At 42.6% G+C, this 12,156-nt stretch overlaps 1 protein-coding gene across 4 annotated transcripts; it reads right to left on the bottom strand.

Moving 5' to 3' along the window:
• Window positions 1-2,058: 2,058 nt before the first annotated feature.
• On the bottom strand, window positions 2,059-8,518 carry LOC119278680 (G-type lectin S-receptor-like serine/threonine-protein kinase B120). 4 transcript variants are annotated; one of them, XM_037560017.1, is made up of 10 exons: window positions 8,203-8,518; window positions 8,059-8,118; window positions 7,172-7,453; window positions 6,432-6,542; window positions 6,121-6,302; window positions 4,010-4,220; window positions 3,697-3,934; window positions 3,445-3,595; window positions 3,188-3,273; window positions 2,059-2,313 (listed from the first exon to the last, which is right to left on the bottom strand). In XM_037560017.1, exons 1-10 carry the CDS (start codon window positions 8,294-8,296, stop codon window positions 2,211-2,213), a joined length of 1,518 nt encoding a protein of 505 aa, XP_037415914.1. In that variant the 5' UTR covers window positions 8,297-8,518; the 3' UTR covers window positions 2,059-2,210. The 4 variants fall into 4 exon arrangements, with proteins under 4 accessions (XP_037415914.1, XP_037415912.1, XP_037415915.1 ...); XM_037560015.1 differs by lacking the exon at window positions 2,059-2,313 and having other exon boundaries at window positions 2,572-3,273; window positions 8,203-8,516; XM_037560018.1 differs by lacking the exon at window positions 2,059-2,313 and having other exon boundaries at window positions 2,572-3,273; window positions 8,208-8,515.
• Window positions 8,519-12,156: the final 3,638 nt, after the last annotated feature.

The raw sequence follows: 12,156 nt of genomic DNA on the forward strand, positions 1-12,156 counted from the left end.
TGAGCGTGCCGCTTACCAGCTCGTCCGCTCGTGTGAGAGCCGGTTTATTGGGCAGCCCACGAACCCTTTCTCATGAACGATGGTTGTCTTACCTTTTTTTTTTTGCGAAGGGAACAAAATCATTATTTAAATAGAGTTATTACACTCAAGTTGACATAGAGTCTCAACTTCCTCAGGCGCACAACGCAACCAGACAGCTGTTTTAGGGAGAGAGCGACCCATGCGAGCTAGTACATGACTAGCTTTGTTCTGGGCACGTCCTACGAGCTTTATTTCAAGTGTTCTAGAGCTCAGTAATTGCTTAATGTCATTCACCATAGCAGCAGCCGGGGATCTATCAGGAGCTTGGGAAGTAATCATGCGTGTTGCCGCCATGCAGTCCGTCTCGATCAACAGCCGGTCTGTGCTCCTATCCAGTGCGATAGACACCCCTTCCATGATAGCTGCAATCTCAGCTTCAAGCCCACTTGCACAGCGAGGGATGAAATGACATGAGGCAAAGATGATGGCCCCTGTACAGTCTCGAAGAATCATGCCAGCTCCACCTGTACTCTCCTCCTCCAACCATGACCCATCAGTGTTAAGTTTCACCGAGCCCAGTGGCGGTGGTGTCCATCGCTCAGGGGGTTTGTCTTACCTGGCGCAATGAGTGCTAACAATGAATTCTCTGACGCTCACAGGCGTTATATGCACGAGGAATCATGCAAGGTGTACTAAATAGGTCCGAAGTGCAGTTGCCCATTTATTTTATTCCAATTTTCAAAAATACATATTAACTACATATCTAGAAATTATACTTATGTAAACTAGAACAATTCACGTGCATTGTAATGGGATATAAATATTGTAGTATGTTAGCTTGTGATTTACCTGTCAATAATAAGGGAAATTTTTGTTTTTGCCACTCCAGATTTTGCCAATTTTCCTTATGCCAATCTAGATTTTGACATTTCATTTTTGACACTCTTAACTTTTGACAATTATCGCAATTGCCATTCCCGTGGTAAAAACAAAATTTTCAGAGTGACAATTGTGATAATTATCAAAAGGTAAGAGTGGCAAAAAAGAAATAAAATTATTTTGCTTTTGCCACAAAATGGCAATTGTGATAATTGTCAAAAACAAAGAGTGGCAAAAGTGAAATGTCAAAATCTAGAGTGACATAAGAAAAATTGGCAAAATCTAGAGTGGCAAAAACAAAATTTTCCCCAATAATAATGCGATTGTGTAATAAATGTTCATCAAATTCTGAAGTGAATTACCTTATATTTTGATTAGAAGTATGGTAAGTAAATTAAAATGAAATTGGTTTAGAAGGTAAGTAAATTAAGATCATTGATTATCATATGCATGGAAGGTTGGATGAAGGGAGGGTGGGAAGAAAAGTGAAATGCGAAACTAGCTTACATTCTTTTTAAGTAGTAGAGATATATTTGAAATAAATTGAAATATATCTATTATTTAATGGGAGTTGGTTCCATCTCCTCCCATCCTTCTCGGTTTTTCACTCTCCACGTTTCCCTCACCCCTTTGGTTTTTTGTTGGTTTTTTTGGTAACCCGAATTGATGTTGCACAAAATAAAAACCAACATAAATAAACAGCTTAGCATATCTAAACCAAATCAATACGTTCCCAAAACCATGTCCTACATTAACTCAATCAAATCAAATCCTAAAAAAATCTTAACTAAATCAAAAAATTCCCAGGCTTCACCTACACATACTCAAATCAAATTAAATATCAAAATCTAAAGTATGGTGAATGTAAGTTATATGCCAGACAAGGTTTGATGGTTGAACCGCTAGAATATGCATGCCCCCGTCGCAACGCACATGCTTCTTGCTAGTTTATAAACAATGTTTAGTTTGTGTTCAAATTGTGTCAAGTGTATACAAAAAATTATATTCATACAGAAATGAAATGTTCAACATATATTCAAAAACTGTTTGCCGTATATTACAAAAAAATTCAGTGTATATTGAAAAAGAGTTCACAGTGTTTTAAAAAACTGTTCATGTATATAAAAAGAAGTAGATTTACATGCGAACAAGAAAAACAAATACAAAAGGAAAAAAACAAAGAAGAAAACCAAATAAGAATTGGGAAAACACCCATGCATGGAACCTTCTGGAATCTTCATAAAATCCCACCAATGAAAGAAGACTATAACATCGGATGACCTAAACCAATTGCTACATCAACATAGTAATCAAACGACAAGAAAGTCCCTGCTAGGCCGTCCCAATTCCATCGCTCGCGGGCATCGCGTCGGCTCTTTGACACCCGTGGGCTTCAGATAGGATCTGCCGTACCTATGGAGACAAATTTCCTATTAGAGTCATATTGTGTCAAAATGGAGAGCTCCTAATCGGCACCTTCAGCGCCGATTTATTGCTCTGGCGCCCAATACCCGACTAACTGGACTGCATGTATAAAGCCTATCCGGTCTTTTGCTATTTTTTCTGTTTTGTTCGGTCCCTTGATATTTCCTTCGTCTGTTAAACCGTTTCTGTGTTTTGTTTGATATGGTATCATAAAAATAATAATATGCTTTTCAAGAAGTTCATGAATTCAAAAAAGTTCACGCATCCATAATATTAATAAAAACCCAGCTATGAAAATAGAGTATAACATGGGACGACCTAAAACAAATGCTACAATAGCGTAGGGATAAAACAACAAGAAAGTTGCTACTGGGCCGTCGCTCCAATTCGATCGCCCGCGGGCTTGTTCAGCTATTTGACAGGCACCCCTAATATCTCACCTTCAGCCTGTTCAGTTTCAGACTCGTTCAGGGGAGAGTGAGATGGGCTGGCCCACGCGCGCGGTAGGCGACGACACAGAAGGCCATAGGTTATTCTCCTTTTCCAAAAAAAGTGTTTCGTGTGAATTGATATAGTATATGAAACTCTCATGCACGTTATCTGCTTTGCTAGATCTTTGATTAACAACCGAAGCAAAGTGATCAACTATCTGCCAACTGGCTCCTCAGTGATGGTCACGCCATTATAGCTGCATGGAACACTAGCCGATTCATCTTCCTTAGATGCTGTTGTGTTGAAGTATGCCGGATGGTTAGGCTCCGGAAGAACCACACTCTCGCTGTTTAGCATCGTGACAATGTTTGACATGGTCGGTCGATCGTCTGCATGCTCTTGTACGCACATTAGTGCAATGTTAATGTACCTCGTAGCCTCCGCCGCATGGACCTCATTAGCAATCGATGCTGCGACGAGCTCAAGACACCGTCCACCTTCCCATAGTTGCCATGACTGCAGAAAGTTTATCATCACATACATGATATAGGAATTGATGGTTGTGTGCATCGCTCGATGCACAAGTCAGGGGTGTCAACCTCCTTATGGAATATACATGATATAGGAATTACTTTGGTCTAACAAATAATATACATATTAGTGTGCAAGGGTTTGTGGGATGCTCACATATCCAAGGAGGTTAACAAAGTCTTCATGCCCATGGAAACCAGTGTTCCTTTTTCCGCTAAGAATCTCGAGAAGTAACACACCAAAGCTGAATACGTCAGATTTGACCGAGTAAATCCCTTGAGATGCATACTCCGGAGACATATAACCACTGCAATGAGTTGGAATCAGAAGTAAAGTATTATATCAAAATTTAAAGGCTGATGAATCAGATGATTAACGGTATACTAATTGACTGTGTTATATTCTTACTGTGTTCCCATCACCCTCTCTGTGCTTCCTTCAGTATCATTGGAGCTGAAAGTTTTTGCTAGCCCAAAGTCAGAAATTTTAGGATTCATGTCCAGGTCTAAGAGAATATTGCTGGCTTTAAGATCTCTGTGTATGATACGCAACGGCGAGTGCATGTGGAGATACATAAGACCTTGGGCTATCCCTTCAATTATCACACATCTTTTACTCCAATCAACCAAAGTTGTTCTGCTTTCATCTGTACATTAGAGAGTGCAGTTTGTAGTATGGATGAATCACAGTCCAAAATATGGTTAAAATGAAATGTGCATACCAAAGATAAAGAAGTCCAAGCTCTTATTTGCCAAATATTCGTACACCAAAAGTTTTTCGTCTCCCTCAATGCAACATCCCATGAGCTTGACCAAATTATTGTGTTGTAGTTTTGCAGCAAGTTCCACTTCATTTTTAAATTCTCTGAAACCTTGTCCTGAATGTGAGGCAAGCCTTTTAACTGCAATTTCCATTCCATCTGGTAATTGGCCCTGGAAGTATGTACAAAACTGCAGGTATTATTTTGTACTGAAATAATAGATAATGGATTTCATTCTCCATGGAAAAAGGAACTTTATGATATACAACAACATCACATATCCAATACATGGCCTTAATATTCCATTTCAGTGCAGTAGTTATATTTCCTTATGAGTTTAAGTCCACTATCTAATAGGGAAATATAAATATGTGTATCAATAGTTTCCTATTTTTTTCCTTTCTAGATTAAGGCTCCGTATAAGGTTACTTATGCTAATCATATTTGGCTGACATACATTTATAAAAGACTGACCCCGCATCGCCCACATCCAAGGCGACACGGGGGCGACCCATGCAACTCCCTCCGCTCCTTGCATCGCTATTCCCCGGCCGCGCCCCCACCGAAGGACGCCGCTGGACGAAGCCAGCATGGCAGACGGCGGCGACGGGGTGCTTCTCCTCGCGTCTGCTTCGATATGGGGGCGGCAGATCATGGTGGCGCGACGTCTTGGGCGGGGTTTGCGGCGGATATGCTTACAGCGGAGCTCGGATGGCGGCCGGCGGTGTGGCGGCTCGTTGCCCTAGTCACGCGGGGGCAGCCACTCTCCTGTGCTACCTTTGGTGGCCGTCCCAATGTGGTCGTCAGGCGGCTACGAGGTCAGTGATTGGATCTGATGTCCGGCAGCTGCAGTCTAGTGCCGGCCATGGTTGACCCGGACATGGTTTCCTTATTCAGATCTGAATGGCTCGGTGGGTGTGATCCACATCAGATCGATCTGGATGGTGGTGGCTGCAGATTGTACTGCAGTGACCTTCTGTGGCTCCACGACGAGGATGATCACTGAACGATCTACATGAGGGTTCATCTCTCCAGATCTGATGATGGACTTCGATGGTGAGATGCAAACTACGGACAAAGACTTGACGCAGAGGGATGGTTGTGCAGCGGCGGAGATCGCTCATCGCATGTAGTTGCTGAGATCGTGAAAAAGTGGTGGTGACAACACGAGTGATTTCGATGGTGTTCTACGGGCAACCAGTCTCGAGATCCGAGGTGAAATCTTAGGTCTGCCCGAGTTGGTTATGCCTGGCAATGGCGACGTTGTTTTGCGTCATTACCTTGTTGAAGGCATTGCTTGGATTCTCTTTGACTGATTCTTAAGGGTGAAAACCTAAATTCTGACCTTAGTGGTTGGATCCGATGACGGCGATGTCTGAACGTCGCTCCCTTCCTGAACGCGTTGCTGTTGAAGAAGTTCGTCGTCCGTGTGGTGTAATGAAAAAGATGGTGTGGATATGGTCATTTCTATAGTTCGTTGATCACGGATTTGAATGCTTTGGGATTTTTTTCTTTTTCTCGCCTACATATAGCTTCGGTCTTTTATGACTTTGCTAGTTGTCGGCATGTTTTTGTGTGTGTTGATGTTGGTTATGTGCATTCTAACTATGCAGAGGCCGGGTGTGTGCTCATAGTGTTTGTATCTTCTTGATGCTTCATTTTGAGACAATAAAATCTACCCTTTATCCAAAATAAAACATTTATAAAAGTGGATTTTGGGCTACGTATACGTTTGTCAAGCAACAACATGTATATATAGTTTCCATTCTGAGGCTTCGATAATATAATTGAAAGCACGCGACTCTGCCTTCTTACATTGTAGTTATTGAAACTTATACAAATAGTTTTCCAACGCAGCTTAAAAAAAAACTAGGCACATCACAGCCCAATTCGTTATAGATTGGGCTACTGTAACTGTAAATAGTGCTACTATAAATATACGAGAATGTGATTTATGTGTGCACACAATTATGTATTGCTTAGTAGCTAGCTAAATTCAGATTTATTTAAGCTAATCATGATTTAAATGTTCTTTTGGAATGAACATAATATTTACAAGACAACACATTTACCTTGTAGACAGGGCCAAAACCACCTTGCCCAAGTTGGGCTTCTTTGGAGAAGTTGTTTGTAGCATGCAATATCCCAGAGAAGTCAAACAGAGTGAACTCTGAACTATTCTCGTCCAATCTCCAAACATATGGGTCTTCTTCCGGCCTATTCATGGCAGCTTGATGGTGTAAGTTTACCTTTCCTATAGTGATAGGACACACAAATATACAATCTTAATCTGGAGCTCAAACCTAAAGTCTGACTACATAAGAAATGATAGTTTTTCTTTTTAGAGGAATGTTTTAGTGAATGAATCATGATTAAAACAAACCTTTTCTTCGTCTTCTCATCCATACAACAGAACAAATAAAGCACATGAGTATTGACAGTAATGGAGCTGCCACGGCAATAATCCGCAGCGCCCTCGGACGTGAGTTGTGTCCTAGGAAAAACATGAATTCATATATAATTGTCCTGTATAAATGAAAACAAATTTATTTGGTGATTGAGATGATGACAAATCCGTGGTTGGTTGTGGAGCATCTCACTCGACGAGACTTCACCAATTTAACATTGGTCCTCCCCATTTCAAAAGGGAACTTCACCTATTGGATTGACCTTTGAACTATTCCGATTGTAGGATCTTTCCCCCTATCAATAGACATATTTTTATTTTATTTTATTTACATAACTTAGTTGTTCTACTTGTTCCTTTTTTTCATTGACATACCACAGTTTTTCTACTCATTTCTTCTAAATCATCTATTCCTATGCTCATGCTACTAGTCTGAAAATGCTACCACATACACAAGAAGCTCATTATCATAATGGTGAAAAAAAATCTAAGTATTGATTTTCCTTGTAAATGGAGACTACCACTATGTACACTAAATCAGCTGCCATTTAAGACAATTTAGTCAATACAACTCTAATTTCCCAGCCCCCTTCTAGTAGCATATATATCAATATAAGTTAGTTGAGAGCAAGGCATCGCTCAATGGAACAACAATGCTCCTAGTCTACACAATATAGCAATTAAAGAAGCTGAACTCCCTCGAGCTCGTTGCCCACCACTTGACACGCCGGTGTCTATCCTTGGGACGCCTTCGCAGGAAACCCCTTCCTTGCCTATGTGGCACTCATCGGTGAATAGGTCTTCTGGGTACTTGCCAAAGAAATTGATGCTGGATATCATTGTGTCTGCACAGTTAGTGCTCTTGTTGTTGATATACACAGCAAATTGGCATGCAAAATCCTTGAAAGAATCACAGCATTCCGTAGGAGGGTAATGTGGCCCTTTGCATCGGCTTGTGATGATTGTGTAGTTCTGGTACTCAAAGTCCATAGGGCAGTCTGATAAGCATGGGCATGAACAAATGGAAGCATGTCAGATGAAGGTACTGAAACTCCTGACCATGGTGAGAAGCACTATGTGACAGATAGTGCACAATTTTCTTTTTTGAAACACGGTCCCTTAAGGTTGAAGAGATTGCTCAGTTAATTAACGGAAAACGGAGCGAAAACCATCACAACATGCCAGCAAAAACAGGGCACTCCGCGCGACCTGTCAACCTACACAAGAACGCATACATGCCGATAACCACTTATACTCTATGTTCATATTTGAATTTGAGTGGAAATTTGAACAAGACGCCTAACTGTCTGGACGTGCATACAACAAGTTCCAACTGATGTATCCAAATCGGAATTTTGTAGTCCCAGCTTTTACATAGAACAAGGTCCATTGGTAGTTCACTGTCTAACTCTGTTTTCCATGTCCAGAATACCACATCAGCCTCTCAATCCTAAACGCATATGAGCATAATCGAGAGGTTGTTCAGTACCTTCAGTGTGCACACCGTCATACGCAGCTGGTTGCAGTCTTGCAGAACATCTCAATCCTAAACTCTTTTTTTTAAGGTATAAACTTAACAAGAAGAAGAAAGGAAACAACGTACCTATCTGAAGCAAGCTCCTCCCCGTAGATCCGGATCCGGTGCTGGCCTGGAAGACGGTGTCTGCTCAAGCAGCAAGAAAACAGAACGAAACCATCACAATCCGCTTCAAGAAGCAAAATACTACGTACTCCAGGGATGACGGACCAGACATGAAGGGAGGCGGAGAGGCGAAGGCGGTGGTGAACCAGGCCAGGACGGCGGCAGGGAAGAGAGACAGGAACCGACGGACCAGCGCCATCGCTCGCTGCTGCGGCTTCTTAACCGGAAGAGGGTGTCGCTCTTGGGGGCAGTGGGCCGGAATTCTTGGCTCTAGCAACTAGGACGATGGCTACCGAGACAGAGCGCGCATGGCAGGGCAGCGCAGCGAGTATCGCCGCAGCCAATTATCTCGCGAGGGAGCTGGAAATAGGACAGATAAGGGAAGGAAGGCGCGGAATTAATGGTCGAAGCTGGTCTGGTGCTCTGTCTTCACTCTGTTAGAAATGGTTGAAGACTCCAAGACTGGTGTATGGTGCCGGGCTACTGGAACATGCACGCCAACCGTTTGAGCACCACGGTCGACTTGCGCAAGCTGCTTTGGGCTCTGGCCCGTGGCACTCTCCTGGTGGACCAGTCCTGGGTGCGGCTATGGCGACCTCTCTGCTGACTGGCCCACGTGTCAATGACCAATATCAGAACTAACGTATGTGAGAGGACCCGCTTCCATCCGCTAGCACTTCCAAAACGACGACCACTATGACAGTGCAATGTGTAGCCTTCAGTTGATCCTAAAACTAGGACATCTATGTAAATAAGTAAGTATAATTTAAACTGCAGCCTATACCAAGATTGTTAAATAGGATATCAATTGATGGACGTGCATTTGGTGAACGTGGTTCCATGTGCACCCCTTACGAATAGTAATTTTAAAAAAATACTAGAAAAAATAAAAAAATCTGAATATTTTTTGTAAGATATATAGTCGGCCAATATACTCGTCTATGAAGTTTCTCAAAGAAATGACATCCGTGGTATTGTGGGCAAAACATATTAAAATTAAAGCTATATTAAAAACAAGGTTTGATAATAGTATGGTTTCAATTGTATTTTCTTCACTAAGAATACGACGGTTGTCAATACTTCAGAAAACTTCACACGTGAGTAGAATGGCCGACCAGGTTTGATACCCCAAAATTTTAGTTTTTTCCAAAATTTCCTAGTATTTTTTAACAGAAGACTATGATTGTTAAAAACTCGGTGGTAAGAGCTTGCGCTCTACCGAGTGAGCTAGATGGGCAATTTGATTAATTTTCCAAATTTGCACAACTGGACTATTGTTTCCAAAGTGATGCAAACATAAACGACTAAAAAGTTGCATGAGAAATTAAGCTGAAGATGCACCTGCGATGCATATGTGATTCTGGTATCAGTTGGAGGCTGCTAGTTGCTGGATGATGTGCGTTCCTTTTGCTTAAGTTTTGGCTGTGTGAAAAAATGTTAGTTGCTAATATCAATGAAACTAGATTATACCCCGCGCGTTGTTGTGGGAATTCTTAGTCCTATGCACGTGATATAATATGTAAACTGAATAGTATACTTTTTTGTATAGTAGATACTCCCTCCGTCCGGAGATACTTGTCACCAAAATGAATAAAAGGGGATGTATCTAAATGTATATTAGTTCTAGATACATCCCTTTTTATTCATTTTAATGACAAGTATTTTCGGACGGAGGGAGTATATGATTTAAGATCAAAAGAGGCAACACAGTAGGGGTGGGCATAAAAAACCGAGGACCGAAGACCGGACCGAAAAAACCAGGACCGAAGCCGAAAGAACCGATGACCGAAATTTCAGATATAAAATCGGTTGTCAATTTAACAAAACCGAAGTAGTTTCGGTGATTTCGGTGCCAATCATCCGCTGACCGAACTGACCGAAGTACCGAAGAAAAATAGAAACCGTCCAACTCTAGCTATTAAACGATGCAGCCCAACGTTGATGGGAAAAAAAGAACGATGCAGCCCAACGCCCCAACCCCATTTACACACAGCCCAGTTGTCCACCATAAGCCTGGAGCCTTCAGGAGTCCGTGCGGGCGCTTGGAAACCTCATGGTCACGGGAAACAAAAGGCTCGTTTTCAGGATTCCCCTCACGACCTAAACCTAGCCGCCATCCAGTCAGACAAGGGCTTGCGGCCGGGACTTGCGGCCTCTGCTCCGACGACAACGGCGAGGGCTGCTGCTTATGCTCTAGGAGACGAAGGACGACCGGCGGCAGATGCACTTCCAAGGTAACACGCACTGCCGTAGTGCGCCGTCGCTTCTTCCCCCTGGCTCCATGATTGCTTCTCCTCGGCGGACGACGACCATACAGAATAGGTGCCCCAGGTCGGGATGCGGGGAGGCAATCCTGTACTCATTGATTTGTTCGGTTTACACCAAAACCGAACCGAATTTCTCGGTGCACCGAAGGCTCGGTTAGCGATTCTGTAGGAGACCGATCGGTCAACAGTTTATGACAACCGAATTTTTTAACTGACCGGAGAATCGGACCGAACGGTTCGGTTGGACCGAATGCCCACCCCTTGCACAGTACTGGAGTATTATAATTTAAAGATAGGCATCAGGTTTTGCTTTTCTTTCCTGTTGGTTCAGTGCAATTTTCAATCACCGGCGGGCAGCGTACAATCAGAGGAAGAAGAAGACTAGTATGCTTTTTATTGTAATTTTATTTTTTACTGGTCATTCTACGTCCAGTTGTCTATCCTTTGTACTGGCCTTTGTTTTCCTCGATGATAATCAGATTTAAGATGCCCTTTGGGTGTCTTTATTCAAAAAAAAAAGATAGGCATCATTCCATGCTTTGCACGCAACAAAGAAGAATATATAGTTAGAGAGATCCTACAGGTGCGCTCCCAGAATTTTGCATCTGGCATCGGAGATCAAAATTAAGTGTTGAACAATGTGACGTGAATGCAAGTGCAAATAGTGCCTATATTGGACGTTTTTCATTAGATCGAAAGAGTTTCTCCTACATTAAGAGAGTTTTGCAATGGTGGCAGAAAGTTCAGGACTAAGTCTGTGTCCTATGTAGCTTCTTGCTATTGCTTCTTGCACTGAAAATGGAAGACAATGCTTTGAACAAAACAGCCATCTGTAGTTCAGTCAGCTTCAATGCAATGCATTTGTGGTGGCGCAACCAAAGCAAGTTCCAGAACAATATAAATGCCTGAAAGATCAAAGTAATTACCCTGGTAAGAAAAACCAGGTAAGATCAGTTTACTTGCGTAAGATAAAATGAATCAAAGCAAGGAGGGGTACCTTCATTAGCAAATCACTGAAGAAAATCGTAGCTGTTCTTGCTGACTGAATTCTTAAGTTCCCATCTCATTGAACTGTGAGTTCAGATCTCATAAGAAAGATGCACACTGATAAAACTACTTGTGCCCTTGTGAGTTCACTTATCACATAAGAATCAAACTGAATAAAAAGTTTGTGTTAATGCAGATAACAGGAGTAATAATTTACCAAATATTCGGGAGAGGATGGCTAACCAAAGTTGTGACACCGATTAGACTGGCAGTGCACGGTGTATGGACACCAGTGGGCAGAATTCACCGAGATATAAACACGGACGTAATAGGCGACGGCGACCAGACATACAGCGACCCGGTGATTGGCGACGCCTGCAGTACAGGGCAAGTGACAGACAACTGACAAAGTGACGATTCAGTTGATCCGATTGATATAGAGATGGTTGGTTATCGGCGTCCATGACGCCCGTCCTCGGCCATCGACCAAATTGACAACTACGACGGCTTCATGATCTTGCTCATAGGATGTGTAGATGTGCCGCTAGAACTTGGTGGCATCGTGACGTCCTCCGTAGTCCACACCACATGCACCCGTCCGCCCGTTGGCCCGAAATCCCACTTGTGATCTCTGAAACCAAAAGACGGACTGTCAGAGAAGCCCAAAGGCAGCACTGCCGGACCTAGGGGAAGGCAGCTGGGTCGTCGAACATGGAGTGGGGCAACGTTCTCGTAGCTGCCATCATCTCATCTTCTATGGAGCCTGCATGAATTTGATTGGAGGGAAGATGGGTGTTTTCATCTA

This window comes from Triticum dicoccoides, chromosome 3B (assembly GCF_002162155.2).
Source record: "Triticum dicoccoides isolate Atlit2015 ecotype Zavitan chromosome 3B, WEW_v2.0, whole genome shotgun sequence".
NCBI lineage: Eukaryota > Viridiplantae > Streptophyta > Magnoliopsida > Poales > Poaceae > Triticum > Triticum dicoccoides.

Bases quoted from the DNA above. Each gene is read 5' to 3' on its own strand.
- LOC119278680 (XM_037560015.1), bottom strand. From the start codon at position 8,296: ATGGCGCTGGTCCGTCGGTTCCTGTCTCTCTTCCCTGCCGCCGTCCTG. The intron at 6,303-6,431 runs GTTTGTTTTAAT...CTATCACTATAG, and splicing joins GATGAGAAGACGAAGAAAAG to GAAAGGTAAACTTACACCAT. The intron at 3,596-3,696 runs GTAAGAATATAA...AACTCATTGCAG, and splicing joins GAGAGGGTGATGGGAACACA to TGGTTATATGTCTCCGGAGT.